At 39.1% G+C, this 19,723-nt stretch overlaps 3 protein-coding genes across 3 annotated transcripts; 2 read left to right on the forward strand and 1 right to left on the reverse strand.

Moving 5' to 3' along the window:
- Positions 1-7,009: 7,009 nt before the first annotated feature.
- On the forward strand, positions 7,010-7,719 carry MELLADRAFT_90754 (uncharacterized protein; the record flags this gene model as incomplete). The annotated part of the gene is made up of 4 exons (XM_007404867.1): positions 7,010-7,087; positions 7,185-7,370; positions 7,488-7,655; positions 7,699-7,719. 4 exons carry the CDS (start codon positions 7,010-7,012, stop codon positions 7,717-7,719), a joined length of 453 nt encoding a protein of 150 aa, XP_007404929.1.
- Positions 7,720-9,917: 2,198 nt separating this feature from the next.
- Positions 9,918-10,409, reverse strand: MELLADRAFT_90755 (uncharacterized protein; the record flags this gene model as incomplete). Its single annotated transcript, XM_007405380.1, has 1 exon — positions 9,918-10,409. One exon carries the CDS (start codon positions 10,407-10,409, stop codon positions 9,918-9,920), a length of 492 nt encoding a protein of 163 aa, XP_007405442.1.
- Positions 10,410-17,946: 7,537 nt separating this feature from the next.
- MELLADRAFT_102152 (uncharacterized protein) lies at positions 17,947-19,116 on the forward strand (the record flags this gene model as incomplete). The annotated part of the gene is made up of 5 exons (XM_007404868.1): positions 17,947-18,337; positions 18,408-18,479; positions 18,540-18,719; positions 18,741-18,867; positions 18,936-19,116. 5 exons carry the CDS (start codon positions 17,947-17,949, stop codon positions 19,114-19,116), a joined length of 951 nt encoding a protein of 316 aa, XP_007404930.1.
- Between the last annotated feature and the right edge of the window lie 607 nt (positions 19,117-19,723).

Consider the following 19,723-nt stretch of genomic DNA (forward strand, 5'->3'; position numbering starts at 1 on the left):
TCAGTCTCAAAACACACAAGATCTTTTGAAACATCATTCGATTGGATTCGAGACTCGAAATGTAACAGGATCTCGAAATTTACCTCAGAATAGATCAGGATCTCAAAATATGTCAGGATCTCGAAATTTACCAGGATCTCGGAATATATCAGAATCTCGAAATATACCAGAACCTCGAAATGTACCGGGATCTCGAAATATACCGGGATCTCAGAATTTACCAGGATCTCAAAATATACCAGAACCTACGGTGCAGAGATCAACTAACAAAGGAAACCCCATCTTAGCACTCAATTCTTCTCAAGACGCTTCTGGTTCTGGTTCTCGTTCTACTTCTCGTTCTCGGTCTAAAGATGTAGTAGAATCAAAAGACCAAGCAATCCAAGATCATCAAGAAGTTCCAGAAGTGAACCTATTTATGGATCAAAGCTTTAGTCTCGAAGACGGATTGATTGTGGCCAAGAGTTGTAAAAAGTTTCAAAAGTTTGGATTACAGAAAGAAAAAGATGAAAGAAATCGTTCGAATGTGGAGTGTAAGTTGAATACATACTTTTTTTTGGCATTATAATTTATTTGAGTTGAGTTGATTTGGTTTGGGGTTTCATTTTTTTGGGGTTTCCTTAGTACTTGAATCTGATCAAAGTATACCTACTCATCCCGAATTCGTTTCAAGAATCGATCAAGGTTTAGATAATACTTCTAATAGTATGTTGATCAAACCGAACTCTTTTGAGAAAAAAAAATAATTTGAACTTGATCAATTTGATTGACTTTTCTTTTCTTTTTGGGGTTGTTTAATAGGTATTAAGTTAAATGAAACAAGAAGTGATGAAAGTAGTTTCGAACCTGCTGGTAAGTTTTAAAAAAAGAAAGTCAAACCTCCGAAATGGAAAAAAAATGATGTCTTGATAAACTTTTCTTGGTTTTCTTTAGCTCCTACACAGATTAATGAACCGATTTTATTGATAAAACATACTGAAAAAGTTAACAAGAGTGTTCCAGGCCTGGAAAGTGGTGATCAGAATGGATTTCAGAAAACAATGGATCGAGTACCGGAAGCTGGACCTTCGAATCTTGTGATGAGTGGTTTAGGCCAGTATCCTCAGAGGTTGAAAGGTAAGAGGAACTTACAGGTTTCTCAAATTCATACGGACTCTGAAACTGGTCAAGAGACAGATAGATGTAAGTGATCCATCATTCACGTTAATGGTCGATTTAAATTTGATCTGATTTTGGTTTTCTGGATAGCTGCTAAGACTTTACCTGAAACAAAGAGTGATGAAAGTAGTTTTGAACCTGCTCGTAAGTTTTTTCAAGAAAAGAAAGGAGTCAAAGATTTGAAAAGAAAAAAATCATGTCTTGATGAACTTTTCTTGGGTTTTTGAGCTCCTACACAGATTAACGAACCAAGACCATTGATTAAACCTTCTGAAAAAGCTAACAAAAATGGTCAAGAACAACAACTTATTGCTCGACCTGAGACTCGTGATCAGAATCTACTGCAGAAACCAGTGGATCGAGTACCCGAAGTTGGTCCTTCGAATCTTGTGATGAGTGGGTCAAGAAAAGGTCCTCAGAGGTCGAAAGATAAAAGGAACCTACCCAACCCTACCGACTCTGAAACTGGTCAAGAGACAGATAAATGTAAGTGATCCATCATTCAAATTAATGTTCGATTTAAATTTGATCCGATTCTGGTTTTCTGAATAGCTGCTAAGACTTTACCTGAAACAAAGAGTGCCGAAAGTAGTTTTGAACCTGCTCGTAAGTTTAGCAGAAAAGAAAGGAAAGGGAAAAAATCATGTCTTGATGAACTTTTTTTTGGTTTTTCAAGCTCCTACGCAGATTAATGAACCAAGACCATTGATTAAACCTTCTGAAAAAGCTAACAAAAATGGTCAGGAACAACAACTTATTACTCGACCTGAGACTCGTGATCAGAATCCAATACAGGAAGTCAATCCAATTTCGGTAGCTGGTCCTTCGAATCCTGTTGCAAGTGGTACATCTCGCTCAACCAGACATCCTCAGCGGTTCGAAGAGAAGAGGCGCTTGGCAATACAAAGAACAATTCCACATCCTGAACCTGCGATCGAATCTGATCATGTTCAACAATCTAACAAATCGAAAACAAAACTCCCGGTTCAGAGTGGCTCATCATGTAAAATCACAAGAAAACGAAGATTGATGAGTTTGACCAGTGATATAGATGAAGAGATACCATCACCGAGTTCATCTAGTAGACAATCTAGTCTTACTCCAATTCCCTCACTGGCTATGTCAAAACCGATCATGACTTCTACTTCTATTGGTGCAAGAAAAGACGGTGATTCAAATCAACCAAAGGGAAAGAAGATGATCAAAGCTGATAATCGTCAACAGCTTAACCAATCGGATACAACCCCTCCAATTCCAAGTTGTTCATCAAATAGGACGTCTCAAGGAAAACGAAAAAGAAGTCAGGCAGCCGATGTAAATGGAGGGATTATAAGCTCTAGCTTATCTGCTCCAGAATCTGAGCATGCTCCGGTTTTCACAACCGATCTGGTACAGGGCACAACACATCTGACTACTAGTTCTGCCAACTCAAACAAACGGAAGAAAACAGAGGTGAAAGCGACCAAGACGAAAAGAACAGGATCGGTTACCAAATCAACTAATCGACTCACCAAAAGAAAAGTCAAAGTTTCTAAAACAACCAATCAGGAGAATAAGAAAAAAGGAAAAGCTTCAAAGAAAGCAGGCGAAAGGTTTCCGATTCAAAGAGTTTTAGTTTATGATGATGAATTGAATGGATATAGAGGAGCCAAATTGATTGGAATCGAAAACGAAGGAATTCGAATTTTAGATGATTCAGGAAAAGAAAAAGTATGTCAAATAGACGAATTAAGAAAGTATGAGATTAGAAGAGGAGATTTAGTGAAATATTTAGGAAATCGATTCAAAGAGATCGAATCACAAAGAACTGATATTAGAGTGGTGAAATCGGTGATTGAAGTTCATAAAACTCAAGAGGATCGAATCGATTTAGATCCAGATGATTTGGTTTTATTAAGTTCTGTGATTGATTATCATCGGTTTTGTGATCAAGAACTTTTAGCTGAAGAGATTGTGATTGGAGTTGAGTTTAAACTTGGAGAACTATTGGTTTTAGGAGATGAAAGTGATCGATTAAGTGATAGGAAATTGAATGAAGAAGTGATTGAAGAATTACAAAAATTAATAGAAGATCAAGAAGATGAAAAGGTTAAGAAACTTATTAAATCTGAAGTTTGTACACCCGAAATTAAGAATCCATCAAATCGAAAACTGAATAGAATTAGAGAAGTGGAGAATAAGATAGGTGGAAGTGTAAGTAGCAAGATGTTTGAAGAGTTTGGATTAATTTTAACTGAACTGAAAAGTTCGGTTGAAATTCAAAAAGGAAGAAATGAAAGAAAAGTGAAAGTTGAAAATAAGAATCCGAATAATAAAGAAGAAATCGAAATTAAATTAAAATCTAATGGAGGAAAAGTGATAGATGGAATCGATGAAATGATTGAGTTTATTAAACCTTTAAAAAGATATCAAACTAATCAAAAGAAAAGAAAAGTCAGAAGTAAAAGCTGTCCTTGGGAAGAAGAAGAGGATGATGATGATGGAGATGAAGACGAAGGGAATAGAAAGATTGAAATCGTGAAGAAAACTCATGAGTTTGATCGATTAAAAGTGATTTTACTTTTAACTGATGGACCTGTAAAAACTTTAAAGTATTGGTTAGCTTTAGCATTAGGAATCCCATGTGTTTCTAATCAATGGGTAATTGATTCTTGTGAAGAAGTAAGTGAATTTGTTTATTCTTAGGATTCTATTCTTCTTTTTTTTCTGAATTGATGTCGTAATGTTTTTTGTTTGTTTGAATTTTGTAGGGTGCTTGTTTAGATTGGAAATCTTATCTTTTAAGTTCGGGTTATTCTAAACATTTAAAAACGTTTTGTTTTGGAAATCAAGTTGAAATTTTTCAAAAATCTCAATTTGATTTAGAATCTATTCTTGATAGTTTTGAAAATCAAAATCTTTATCAATCTCAACATCAACAACAACAACAACATCCATTGAAATTATTTCACGATAAAACGTTTTATTGTTTAGTGAAAAAAAGTAATAAAATCGTAAGTTTTTGGAATTCTTGACCTTTATTTTTTATTGAAAACTAATCATTTTGTTTTTTTGGCGGGGGAACATGGATTATATGTAGTGGTATAATAATGTTTGGTGGATATTATGTTGTTTAGGAGTTAAAGATATTAAATTTAAAACGATTGAAAAATTTAAACAAGAAAGAAGATCAAGATTAAGAACGAAGAAAATTGATTATATATTAATTGAAGATGAATTAGAAATTGATCCAAATGAAAATGAAAATGATTTTCAAAACTTGGTAGATTTAGATTGGATTAAAGAATCTTTAGTGTTTGGAAAAGTTTTGTATGCTTATAGATGGAAATTAATTCAAGATTAAGATTTGGTTGTTGGGTTTTTTTGTTTGAGGTGGGGTGCCAGTGGAGAGCTGGGGGTTTGCATATATCATTGAAATTTGGAGATTATTTTACTTTATTAAATTGTTTTGATTATGTATTCTTTTTTAAATGTATAGGTTCCCTGTTTTTTTTTGCATGCTTTGTTGTATGGTTATGAATTTATTTAAAGTTATTCGTATATGTTTAGTACAGTGAAAACTTCAATCAATGCTGGGTTTGTAATCTTGTAACAAAAAAACAGTTTTTTCTTCATGTATATCTGGAGAAAGCTCAAATAATGGATATCTTCGGAAATCATCTAGGATGGATAGTTTGTTGTTATGAAAGTTTTTATGGATCAAAAATATCTCTATGTAGTCATGATGATATTTCAACATTCAAAGTGCAGAATGATGAAAACCGAACTTAATTATAGAACCCGATTGAAAAAAAAATGATGTCCCATGAAGAAATAACCGGAAGATTTGTTTTTGCAAAGGTGAAGGCTAAGAGTAACCGTGAAGGGAGTGAATGGAATTTCAATTTTTGAAATAGTGGAGTGGACTTGTCCATTTGAGTCATTTAAGCGGTCAAAAACTGCCACACCAAGCAAAACTCTCAAATATTAGCCAAGCTGCCTTCAAGGTGGTCACACTCGCAGGCTGAGGAGATGTATCGGTTCTTCTCATCCTCTCGCCGACTCGTATTTTTTTCTTCAAGATCATCTCATCCAATCAAAATAATCGAACACCTGTCATTTGAAGCTGAAACTAGATGTCGTGTTGTCTGACCAAAGACTGAAAGCCCATGGGATGATCGTATCACATCGAAGCCGAAGACTGTTATCCTTACAGCTTCCGAAGTCGATTTGGTATACCTATGGATCAGATCATGCTTGGTTCCAAGCATTATCTGCCTTAAGGGCTTTTGTTTGTCAAAAGATATTGGGCCGCGATTCGTCAGCCGACTTTGACATCTTCCTGAATCCTGCTGGAATGTATGTTTGGGGACATAGATGATTGAGAGGCTAGCTACCCCGCCAAAACATTGCTGTCACGCTTCGTTTTGGGAGCACCAAGCACAAGCATCTTGTACGCATGGAATCCATCAAAGATATGAAATGTCAATTCGCTTGATCAACTTGAAGCTGAAAATCAGACCATGATCTCGAGACTTGAATTCGAGAATGAACTTCGAGACTCAGTTGCCGAACCAATCGTTGCATATAGAATCCATCAAGAAGATAAGACTTTTGGTCATCGTATACTTTGATGCTCCTAGGTGTACGCGTAGTATCGATCCACTAAATCAAAACCTGGCCTGGAAAGCTAAATTCGAGGATGAGGTTCGATCCAGACTTCCTCAACCGATTGGTGTCTTGAGAGGCGATCAAGAAGATAACCCTTCTGGTGATCATGAACTTTGTAAGGTGCTTAAAGGTTTGAACAGTACTTCATGAGACTCTAGCTGCCGATCATAAAAGGTCTATTGTATCAAAACACTCAACCAGAACATGGCTTCAAGACCTAAATGTGAGCATGGATTCGGAGCGCAACTCCCACAATCAAGGATTTTTTTGAGATGACATTTAGAAGATTAGACTCCCGGCCATCGTTCCTTGTAAGATTCTCAGAGGCGTAGACAACGCATGATGACATCGACTAGTATAGATGTCGATTGTAAAAGGTCTATCACACCGATCCAATCGATATGTGGAGTATCTGTGACATCTGGATCATCCGGAGCAGATCAAAACTGTCTTGATCCCACATCTCTGTGGGAAAGATGAAACAAGTGAAAGGAAAGCTCTAAAGGGAGGTTGACAAATGACCTATGAAGTCTTCTTGAGAATATCAAAGATGGGCACTACGCTATGATTTGCTAGAGCTCTTATTAAACCTTTGGTCAAAGAGTACATTGTCCCAGAGCAACGATAAATTGCAGCTGAGGATGGTTGATAAGAATTAGAAAGCTTGCTTCCAAACGAATTCCGCTATTCACTCATATTATTGTGAATTTGGAAGTCATCAGCACCCAATATGCGGGCAAGTTAAAGAAAGCAGACCTTCACAATCACCAAATGTGTATGAATCCACGTATGGAAACTCTGGGACGGCGGACGCACCTCAATGTATACATTTTCGGGGTCATCGAGTGAAGTTGTAAGGTAATGGGCACGCATTTCCCTACAATAAAATAATGTAATAGGCGATGCGGCGAGAAGAAGAAATTACGTACAGCTTCTGATTTATTATTTTGAGTACAAAGGGTAAAATAATGTATTAGCATTATCGTAAATGTTCAGTCGACATTAAAAATGCGACCAAGGTGATGCTGATCCTGGTCATTATTTAGATCGTAGTGATTGTATTCTTTACTCAGAGAGCTTTCCACAACACACCACACCGATTACGAACTCCACCTTCAGTTCCTTCCGCCTCATTTCAAATCCCATCCCTAAATCCCTCTCACAACCTCTTTCTTCACTTCAAAGACTCGTCTTGATCACAATGCGTCCTCCTGCCCTCGATCTCAAGAATTGTAGAGTCAAGAAAGTGTTCACTAACAATGTCAACAATGTCAATTCAGTGAGCACTGGTTTCTTTCGCTCACTTTTCGACCCCCTCTAATCCTTTCATCCTTTCCATTTTCACTTCCTGACTCTTGTTTCTTTTACCTTTCAAGGGCGCCGCTTCCGGTAGCGAGCGAAGCCCCTTGGAATTAGAATTTGGTGGTCTCTCCCCTGCTAGACTATCCATCTTTAACCTTGAGGAACCTTTACCATCCCCGACTCTCGAACGCCCCCTTCGCATCAGAAGAAGATCCACATCTTTAAGCGTTCTTTCTGGCGCAGCTGGTGATAATTCTATGGTATGTGCTGTTAACCCATTCACTTATCTGGATCAATCTTCTTTTCTCTTGTTGACATATCCTTTTCCAATCTTCTCTTTCTCTTCCTTGACATCTTTCCACTTTGAATTATTCAAGACTTCCAACCCCTCTCACATTGCACCAAGACCTCGTTTCATCTACTCCGGCCCACCTTTGCTCATGAACCCCGATGGTAGTGTCAAATCCCCTCATCGAACACCAAACCTTATCATCAAGAGCACTATCAAGAAAGTTTGCCCCCGAAAAACTTCCTTGAAACCATTGGTATGTGTTCCCAAATTCCGATTATCAATCGTCTTTCATTCAGTTATCAATCTTCTCGCATTAGTTACTTATTTCTCTTGTACCACTTTTCCCTTTCAATTTGTAGAGCGAATTGTTATCTGCACAACGCTACAGAGTGCTCTACACCATTGTGGAGGAGCCCGAGGAAGAATGAAGGGATAAACCCAAAGGCAAGAGAATGTTTGGGCGCAAGGTAAGATATCGGTATACTTTTTTTTTGAAATCGTTTCTAATCATTTTGAAAGGAAAGAGACTGACTAAGCCTTTTTCTTAATTTTCTCGCGGCCCACCCATTCAACCCGCAGTGCTCACTCTTCTGAATATGCCAAATCTCTTGATTGATCCTTCATGTGATGGAATATTTGATGAACATGTTATGTAATGGTGGTTTCATATTTTTCAAAATTAGGATTTGGATTTGGAATTAGGATTGGGATTTATTAAAATTAGGAATTGGAATCAGGATTGGGATTTATTAAAATCAGGAATTGACATTAGGATTGGGATTCATTAAAATTAGGAATTGAAATTAGGATTGGGGTTTATTAAAATTAGGAATTGGAATTGAAATTTATTTTATTGTCATCGTTTTTATAGCCATTGTATTGTGAGTATTGTGAGTATCTCAAAGATAGCGAGAACCTTGCTTTGTGAAAGTCTCTATCACACCTTGTTAAGCTATGGGCTCTGTATCAATTTCCAGTCTTCTCTTGCACCAAGATACCTGGTTGAAGCTGGATATCTTCTTCAAAGTTTTCTGCCCGTTGATTGAGGATAGAATGGTGCCTTGGGTGATACTGTCAAAAAAAAGCCACATAATTTGCCTCTTTCAAAGAGGTGGCTACTGGGAATACTTTCTGCACTAATAAGTGCTTTTCACATGCGAGATGTGGAAAAACAGCATGCCTCATTCTCTCTAAATCATGAAATACTAAGAGCAGTCATTGGCTCCTAACATATGGCTTTGGGTACTCGTCCTTTTGAGGCTCCCTGTTATTCACTTATGTGGCCTTGGATGTGCGCAAAGTGATTAGGGATTCAGATATCTCCTCAGCCCTTGTGAGGTGAGAGAGGCAAAGTGTTACTGTCTTCATACACTGGTCCAATAATTCAGGTATGATCAGCTTTTGCAATGACATACACATCAATGCTATGCTCTAGGGTAACTTTGTGTAGACTATTGAATGTCACAGGTGCCCAAAGGCACAACGGCACCTGTGAAGTTCCATACAGATCACGCTCACACCCGGTGACTTTTTTGTGGCCCAGGGCGTGGCCGGGGCGTGGCCAGGGCCATGGCCTATGCCACGCATGGCCTTAAAAACATGGCACAATTCAACAATTTATACACGTTATAATGCCACCATCCTTCATGATATTTGCCGCGAAGACGGAACAAATCCAACTCGCCCTCATTGGAGCACAGAGAACACAAAATCACACAGAAGGGCCAGGGCAACGGCCGGGGCCTCGACCGTATTCACTTCTTAGTCCTAAAAATTCCTTTTTTATACCAAGGGCAATTAGGTAGCAGGTGCATTTGATAGACACAAGTATGAAGAGGTGAAGGTGGAAGGGAACCTCATGAGCTAATTTTGAGTTTAGGAAGTAGCATCGGTCCATTGGGCCAATATCTTGTTTTGAGGCCATTGACCTGTCACTTATGGGGCCATATTTACTCAAACGGGGATTGACCTGGATTGACGTTGATGATTTGACTCTCTTTTGTAAGAAACCAAGTCTTCCAAAGGTATTTATTCAACTGTGATAGATTGGCAAACATGATCATGATCAAGGGACATCTTTCTTGTGACCTACTCCAGTCAAAGGTAAAATGTAGGAATTCCAAGGTGGCTGAATCCTAGGTTGGGTAGCTAGTGCACATTGCTTTTGATTGCTAAGAACAACAGATTTGATCAAAAACCCACAAGGAATGCACACAGCTCTTATTTGGATTCCATATTGTTGATTGATCAAGTAGACTAAAACTACAAACCAAAGCAAGACAAATTAATGCAAAAGTGAAACAGATACAACAAGTCTATTTTAGGTCAAGATAAATAATGCTACAAATAACTTGTAACTGATCCACTGGATAGATATTGAGAGATGTAATAACTAGAATAAAAATGATACAAGCTTAAAGAAAATGAAGGCCAATGAAAAGTACAACAAACTATATCTAAAACAACCTGAGCTTCCAAAGTATACTTTGAAGTATAATTGATAGCCTTAAGACTTTCAATGTCGGCTTTTAGGTGCACTCCTTGCACTGGTCTTTAGATCCTTCATTATTGGAGCAGAGATGCTATCAATAGAGATCTTCTGTTGCCAAGTTGGGCCAGCATTTGGTCCACCAAAACTCTTCACCATAGTTTTTTGAGGCGGAGTGAAGTGTACAGATTGAATGGCACAGTTTGAGGCCAAGTAGGATCTGGGAGAACCAAGTGTGGTGTGAAAATCACGGATATAGCTTGGAGATGCCAGGGAGACTGCAGCAAAATCTGGGGACAAGCCCAAGGAAGCAAGAGGTGGTGGTGATCCTCCAAACGGTGAAATCATGGACTGGCCGCAATTGTTGCTGGGGAACCATGGGCTGCCTAACACACCCACACTGTCAGGGAATTTGGAAGTTTTGCTGGCAAGGGGGATACCGGCCTTCACTTTGACATGAGTTGCGATGGGTTCTTTGAGATCAAGGGTCCCCAGCCATCCCGCTTGGCATGGAGGCATAGGTGGAGCCTTGCCACAGCACTAAAATTCCATAACGTTCCCGTTGTCATCATCTTTGTGATCAAGGTGAAATAATCGACTCATTGATTGGGCAATACTATCACCGCGACGTCAACGGGTATCATTTGGAGACTTGGAAAGTCCGGCAGAGCTAGTACTGGCACGGATCCCACTTGGTTTGGGGGGAGGCGTGCTCATCTGCCAGTCTACCAAGTGGTATGTGGGTGGAGGAGGTAGATGTACCTGTTGAAGATTATATACAAAAACCATCAACTCTTGGATCAATGCACCCTAGTCTTGACAACAGTTAGTACTCACAGTTGAGGATTTTTTTTCAATAGTTGATCCCTGCTGCATGATTGGGTGTGGTTGAGCAGACTAAAGAGACAGGGGTGTTCTCTCTGCTTGGTGGAGACATAGTTGCAGCGGTTTGAGAGGCGGGGAATAGAAATGAATGTGCAAAGTTCATATTGAATTTTTTGTTAGCAAACTGGAGGTTATGATGAGAGTCAATTTGGTATGGAATGATTGTGATGCAAATGAATGTCAGCAAGGGTGCCACTATACTATACTGATATGAGTATAGTTGGGTATATTATAATTAAAGGAAACTACTCGGGCCACACTCATCTTTGCTACGGCCACACTTCACGTGACTTGGCTACACATACTACATACATGTATTTACTAGCCTTCAAATTCACGTTCCAGATCAATAATCCAGGGAAAACCAACACAGCCATTACCACCAACACAATCTCTAAAACATCAATTGGACATACAATGAATGCTTGACATGATTATTTCATGGAAGCTGAAATGCTTGAATAACAATTACAAACTCTTGAAGAATCTAATCTGGAAGTTCATCAGCGTAATAATGCTGGATTATGCTCACAATCACCATTGACTTAAATTGAAGGAGTCTGCAAATCGACCCCAAGCTTTATTTTTACTGTTTACCAACTACTTACTCAAGATATGAACTTGTGTTTCACTATGTAAGCTTAACAAAGCCCCTCACGAGCGCATTTTCCGCGCCCTCGAAGAGGCCCCCGTGAACATGTGCAATTAAAAACAATCATATGATCACTTGGATCCAGTCTAAATCTTTACATTCTTCTATTCCTGAGAAATCCTGGGGTGATGTGAAAAACTCAGCAAACTAATCAGTGGTCTTGACTAAGTGTTTGATTCCCTGCCTCACTCCCATACCATCCAACTCAAATTGACTTTCCAATAACCTTCCTCAAGGTCTCTTGTTACCTACTGTCTCGCATCACAGAAACAAATCATTGTAACCAACTCGATATAAAATGCATTGAGCAATCATGATCCAACCTGATCAAACATGACTGTTCAACGATTACATTTAAATCATCCCTTTTCCACCTCACTCTTCCGGCTTGTTTCCCAATCCTTTGATTGTCAAAGAAAAGAAAATGCACGGTTACATGTAGAGTGGTTAATACCAAAATTCTAATACGGAATACTTGTATGTATGTGTAGCCAAGTCACGTGAAGTGTTCCCGTAGCAAAGATGAGTGTGGCCTGAGTCGTTTCCATAATTAAATTGTACTATACTATACTCAGTATAGTATAGTTGAAACTATACTTTTCTCAACTGTACTCAGTATAGTATCAATTGATCAACTATACATGGATCAGGGGTTCACAAGTTTTCCATCAGCATGTTCAACTATACTGCACAGTATAGTATAGTATAGATGAGTTTAGTTGTACTATACTATAGCAAGTATGGTTCAAGTACAGTATAGTTGAACTATACTATACTGAGTATAGTCACAGTATAGCATAGTATAGTATAATGGCAGCCTTGATGTCAGCCATACTTTTAAAATAATAGTGTTATCAAGAAACAAAGATGGAATGGGTCTACAAATAGGCAGGATAAAGGGAGAGAGGAAAGTTCAAGAGCTTAATGATGAGATTAAATAGAGTGCTTTGTATTGTAAGCAGGTTTTGTTTTTGCAAGAAAAATGTCAAGCAGATCAAGGATTGAGGTTGATTTGTTGATAAGTTGTGGATGATTTGTCCAAGATGAGAATAAAACAATGTAAGGTTTAGGTAATCCTCCCATTCAAAATCTTTCTTTCTGAATATTAGTTCAGAATTAAGCAGGCACCAGGAACCATCAAGCCATCTATAAATTACAAAGACGAGGTGGAATCAATATTCCATGCAAAGTGCATAATCTTCACTCAGGGTTGATTTAAACTGGTATCACATTCCAAGGTCAGCATCAATCAGCCCACTCTCAGTTCCACATATGCAATTTTGAATTTTCTATCTGTGCTCTGAAGAAGGGAAAGTTGAAATTATGTCCCTGATCAGTGATACCTTGCATGATTGCTGATCAATCAATCTTCATATCCTGACCAATAAAATTTGATCAGCTGTCCAAATTTGAAAGCCAAAAAAATTTATGTGTGAAACTTCAAGGCACATGTCATCCAGAGATCCATACTTGACATTGAAATAGATGCAAGACCTTCTCCTCATTGCTTATGTACACTACATCAAAATGATTCCTTATGATGCCGTAAAATGCAAATGAAGGCAGATGTAAGATATGGCCTTTTTATTTGAGGTACAGGTTTGATGATCAATCAACCATGTCAAAAGTTGATACAAGGTCCCAAAATCAAGTGTTCATAGCCCATATTTCTGCCTGAATTCCCAAATCAAAAGCTCAGTCCAATCAGTTCAACAAACTCTTCATAAACAGTTTTATCCACTTATTCATGAACTCTGTAAGAGTAAAATTATCAAGGTTCCTTAAACCTTTTTGAAGGAATTTTGATTACATAATTGTGCTCAACTCAAGAGGATTTGGGCCAGGTAATGCACTTGGAATACAATCAATTAAAAAGCGGTTAGTCATTGTGTCATACCATCATCAAGTGTTTTGGTATGCTGCCAAGTATGTGATTGTCAACCTCATAAATCAGTCCTAGCCAAGATATCACTCTTGAATTAAAACCCACCCACATCACTTGATGATCACTCTCATTTTCAATGAGAATTTTTAGATTATCAAGCTCATCACTCAAAAATTGTGAGCTCTCAAAGCTCATTGATGCACAATGACTTCTATTTTCCCCTAATAAATAATCCTTTATCATTCAGTTGGGAAAGCTCACATTCAAAGAATTAGGATAGGTTGGTCATCAATTTTTTTCAAACAGTGGAGAATAACACTGGCTATCAAGCACATATTGACTCATGATATACACTCCCGGCATATTTGGCTTGGAGGCAAACGTCGGAGGAGTTCTCAGATGGCGCCTCAAGGAAAAGGGTATCTGAGGGATACCTCTGAGGCAAATTTTGGCCCTGACCCTTGCCTCGGATTGTATCCTTGCATGGAGCTTCACTTGGAGTCAAAATCCAAGGACTCCTTGACTTTTTGCCTCCAAGCCAAATATGCTGGCTGTGATACTCACCAGGTAAAGTCAACCAAAATAACAAAAAGTCATTTTTTCAAAAATCAACATTGTCATAAAAGTGTTGATCTGGGAGTCCTTGGGTGTAGTCTACTTCTTCAATGATAAAGAACATGTTCAGAAAGAACATGAAATACACAGAACTGGTAACACTGTACACAGAAGCACATTGAGAATTGTCTGAAGATCCAAATAAAATGATTGAAAGCTTCAAATCTTTCAATAACATTCACAGGATTGGAGAGCCTGGCAAATTGGAATTATATGATCCTTGCTTCAATCTTCAACCTCTCTTCAATTTACACATATCCAATCAACTCGAGATATTGTTATCATTTGGGTAAATATCTTCTTGAAATACCTTCTTGGGTAGATTTGAAAGTCAAAATTGCTATCAAAGATCAATTCTTGCAGATATTGGATAATTTGGAGTATATACAAAAAAACAATATGACTTGGCCTAGAGTAGTCTATGTCAAATTATAACCAGTTTAATTAACAAGTGCAATATTTCTAAGAACAGCAAGATGACTTTGAGTGAATTGATATCACATAGAGCCTTTCTTGGTATAAGAAGCTTACAATCCTTGGGAAATTGGTAGATGGGGAGTGTTACACACTACATGAATCAGATGAATTTTCCAAATTGGCTGTATAAAAAAAGAACAAGTGCATTTCTATGATTTCTGTGATGTGATAATCTCTGAAACCTTATGCATCAAAGGTGGTTTCTTTTGGGGTGTGCAATCATGAAGGAGTGACAAGCCTAAGGCAGTCCGTCAGAAAGAGATATGCTTGTGCCGTGGTGTTGGCAATGTTGCTACCATCCTGAGGCAGTGATTCTGAGCCAATAGCCGCACTAATTTTCTGTACAATTTTTTCAATTGAGCAGAAATAAAGAATCCGGAATGGATTTGAGAAAAATGGATTCAACACAGAATCCATTCCGGATCCTTTATTTCTACTCAATTGAAAAAATTATTCCTACAGGCTGGATCACAGGCTATCACAGGTCCTCAGTGAACCAATGAATGTTTCTCAATCACACACATCACAAGATTGAGGAGGTAGTTAAACCTACCTACTAAACTATAAAAAGGTGGAGAGGTGATTTCCAACAAACACCTCAAATCAGTCAAGTTGTTTACCCATCTGAGCTTTCAATATTTGTTCAGGGCGCAGTGAACAGCGAGAACAATAAAACTGAGCAACCACGCTAAAGAGGACGACTCATAAGCATGAGAACAGTTTGCAAAATCTCTTTTGATAACATGAGAGCTTGAGATCTGCTTTTATGAAAAAGTCTTGGATGGTTCATAACCTGATACAAATGTGATCGGTGTTGAAGGACAATCAAGACCAATGTCAAGAATGTAATTAAGTGTGAAAGGTGGAAAGAGATGACATGGTTTCTTTATTATATTTATCTTGTCTATGAGTGATCTAACATTATGTTGTCCAATGTTTGTTGTTTGTTGTTATTTTTCCCAATCAACATTAGCGCTGATCTTTCCCAACATTTTGTGTTGAAGTTACTGAGATATATATGTTATCCCTTCCTCCCATCCTAATCTCTCTTTCCTCGTCTACTGGAAAGAGAGTAAGCTTTCTATTACCTCTTAATCAGTATTAGTACTAATATTATTGCTATAAAGAATCCTATAGATCACTCAAGCCTTTTCTTATAAGCTCATCATTTTAATTCTTGTCTCATCTTTCCTCCATAAAACTTAGATTAGTTTACCAGGTCTGCATACCTGTGTGTTGGAGAAGAGTGATGAATGTCAAGCACTATCTTATTAGGTACCCGTTTCTCTAGCCAATTACAATTGGGTATAAACCTGAAGCTGTGGAATCAACAGCCACATTAGATATGTAATCAGTAGAATTTGAAACATTCTTTGGATCAAAAGGTTGTGTTACTGTCAATCAAGTGCCTCTTAATGTCCTCAGGGTGTTGGTGATGATGGTCAAGCTCTACTGTTTGTTGAGATGATCTTTCCAAAACAAATATCATGCCTTGGCAAGGTGCAAAATTTAATTTGAGGCAGCATTCTTTGTTTCTCCTTGCGTCCTAGACAGTACAATGCAAATAAATGAATCTTTGTGGTTACAAGATGGAATGGAATAATGTTTTCAAACTCTCTGAGATAGAAAGATCATTGGTTGTATAGATCTATTGATGAAAAAAGTTGATGACAGGGTGATTGTGATTTATCTCATCAAGCTGCTCTGTACTGTTATATGATGTTGAGATGGGGAAACAATAGAGAGTAGAAAAAGAACCAAGATTGGTGAAGGAAGTAAAGTTTCTAGACAAATTGAACAAAAGTGGAGAGGTTCTGATTTGGGATGGGTGTAATGGGACCCTAAAGTTCATCTGCCCCCTTGGAAAATGGTCCAGGAAAACTGACATTTTTCCCAAATAGGAAATCAAGAACATTGCAAATTTATACATCACAGATAAAAGTAACATCGTCAAGTTCATGCAGGTTTTCATTGACTCAGGTTTGTTGGTACATACACAAAAAGGGAATTCAAGTATCAGAAGAGTCAGGCTAGGTGAATAGAAAAATAGAGTGAATTTTGAATCAGAAAAGATCACAACACGGTAAATGAAGATCGAACTCACTCACCATGTCAAAATCATAATCATCATAATAAGGGTATATGGTGGCTTTGACATTGACTTGTTCACAATGATTCTTCAATAAAAGTATTTGATCCTCAACTTCTGGATCGTGAGGGTCAAGATCGGGTCCCGGACAACCACGAAGACACAGTTTTTTGAGATGAGGCCATGTGCCTTCAAACAGAAGCCTATTTAGTGACCTACAATACTCTATTGTCCAGTAGGTCCACTCAAGATAGCATAAAGATTTACACTCTCGGAAACTGGTCAGTAAGTGTGCGTCCCCACTGTCAAGTGTCAGGTGAGTCAAAGATGGAAGATATAAAGGACAACGAGGACTCCCACTAGGATCATCTTCCTCGATGGCATCCAAGCTGAGATTGAGCTTTGTCAGGTGAGGTGAGATGTGATGGATAATTTTGAGCGCCAAACTTGGCAACAAATCACCATGATTGTAAATGTGAAGATCTGTGATTGTTTTTGGCCAATTGTAGAGACACCAATTTTCATTTATATCTTCATTAAACCCTATGTCCAGCCGTGATAAATATTTGAGTTTGGACAAATTGAATCCAAAGGAACTGTCACGGATGATCTCTTGATTTCCAGATTTTGAGTAGCGACGGACCCTGAGCGACTCGAGTAAGGGTAGTCTATCAACAACTTTTGATGGAAATCCCTTGATGATTTCAGTTTCAGACTCCAATGACAAATGGGGCCCGAGATTTTTACAGACTACGATTTACAGACAATAATGTCTGTAAATCGTGATGTCTGTAAAAATCAACTTTCTCCCGGAGAAAGTTGATTTTTACAGACATTCTCAAAGGAGGAATGATCGCAAGGGAAAATGGATGTATGATATCGACTGCAAAATTCTGCGGTGGGTGTCCAAAGTCGAATTTTGCGATTCTTATTTCGAAGTTTTTGCAGACGTTAATGTCTGTAAGGAAAAAAGATGCGTAAAAGTCAATAAAGTGCCTTTATTATGCAAATTTGCAGAGCATCCATCACAGACGTTTTGTTCCGTAAAAAAGGGTGTCTGCAAATATATTTCTCACGAGGGTAATATTGAATTTTACAGCTCTTATTCCGAGCATAATATGACCAAACCAAAAGTCAAAGGAGTTGGACTTAGGATATCAAGAACGTTATGATATCATTAAGACACAATATCCTAACGGGAAGACTTGTTCGAGAAGACTCCTTCAGATCATTCCAAGTCGTTCTTAATCAACGTTCTCCATTCCACATTACCTTAGTGAACATCCAATCCCCATCTCCTCCATCATAAACATTAACAACATCATGGCAATCCGTCCTAGGTGGTGGTTAAACCCCACACCTGAAGAGCTCGCCTGGTTTAACAGCTTATCACCCCGCTCCAAGTCCGAAATCTTTCCTTGGATCATCACCGCAAGATCCCATCCAGGCATCCATGACGGATTGGACCAATGCTTTCGCTGTGGCGAGCTCGGCCACAGTCGCATCACCACTGGATGCATCAGCACCAACCCGTTCCCTCGTCAACCCCATTTCGACACTTGGCGTCGAGCGAGCAATGGAAAGACTTACACCGTGGACATGTTACCCCCATTTCGACACTTGGCGTCGAGCGAGCAATGGAAAGACTTACACCGTGGACATGTTACGCATGACCGACGCTGCTCTCGCTACCCAAGCTGCCCAAGCTGCCGAAGCTGCTCTCGCTGCCCAAGCTGCCCAAGCTGCCCAAGCTGCCCAAGCTGCCCAAGCTGCCCAAGCTGCCCAAGCTGCCCAAGCTGCCCAAGCTGCCGAGGCTGCCCAAGCTGCCCAAGCTTTCGAAGAAGGTCAGTTGAATGAACTCTCCTACCTACGTTGGAAACATTAGACTGGGGCTTACTTGCGATGATTAAACAGCGATTGAAGCGCCAATCACATTGTCTTCTGACGATCTCGATCTCCTTGACGCCATCGAGGAGCAAGCTGCTGGTAAGCGCCTTCCTCTCTCTCCTTACCTAACGGAATTCCAATCGTGACGCCTGCAATTAGCCTCAATGGCAAGTCAAGCTGCCACCGAGGGTAGCGGAGGAGCCACAGAGCCCACTCATGACGAGTCCAACACCAACAACAGCCGTGAAGGTTCAACCAGTCGTGAAGGTTCAACCAACAATCACGAAGGCCCAAACATGACTCAAGAGTCCTTCCATTCTTTTACTGTAGAAGGGACGTGTAAGTTTATCATTTCATCAGTTATCAGCCATTCACACAGGATGGCTGATAACCAATCCTTCGATAGCCACGGTGGCCAGTCAAGAGCCCAGTCCAGGGCCAAGCATTCCTGGGAACATAGGTGCTCAAGCGTTGCCAAACATGTCTCGTGAGTGTATTACATTTGGCTTTTTCCTTCTACAATACTCATGAGATCACTCCATTTGGGTGGGCTAGGTGGAAGGCGCGCGCAAACCCTACCTCCTGGTTTGTAGGTACAAGCAAAGTCTTGTTTGCTTTCACCGAAAGGTACAAGTCTTGTCCAATCGATCGACACAGAATGTATTTCTATTACGAAGAGGAACTAAGAAGGGGAACTAAGAGGAGATGTGATATTATTATAGACGGAAATATCTAAACCATTAAGAGGAAGCAGGTGGAGGAGGGTACTGAATTGATATAAACGGAAATATCTTGAAACTATTTTGTGTCTTTTTTTCTTTTACTTTGTACATCTCCCCAAAAGCTAGGGAATGATATCACCAATGTTGAATTCTAAGTTTTCCTACGCTTAGACTTCCTTCTAGTACCACTAACCGCCGACTCTGGGCTAATGACTCCCGTTTCGGCAGGGTCAATGGGCACAAGCTCCCAACCCTTCCAACCTTTTTTCGGAACAACTGTTGCACAACAAACATGTAACAAGCATGTGAGCCACGAGCAACAACTAAAAGAAAATGATTGTGAAAAACTCACCGGGTTTGGTTTCTGTAATCCCCTCCGCTAAAGCATCCTGTGCTTTTGAATTGGCCTTGCGACGTGCTTTGGCCTTGGCTGTGATGGGTGGTAAGACCATCAGTATGTCATAAAAAAGTAACAGGCAAGGTGTCAACACTAACCTTTCTTTATTCGTCGTTGACTGGATGTCGCGCCGGTCTTGCTTTCATCAGCTGTTCCTTCCTCCCCATCCTTGATCGCGTCTTTCTTTTTGAGGGCCTTAGTTTGGTTGTTGGTGTTACCTACTT

Source organism: Melampsora larici-populina (assembly GCF_000204055.1).
Source record: "Melampsora larici-populina 98AG31 unplaced genomic scaffold MELLAscaffold_3, whole genome shotgun sequence".
Classification (NCBI taxonomy): Eukaryota; Fungi; Basidiomycota; class Pucciniomycetes; order Pucciniales; family Melampsoraceae; genus Melampsora; species Melampsora laricis-populina.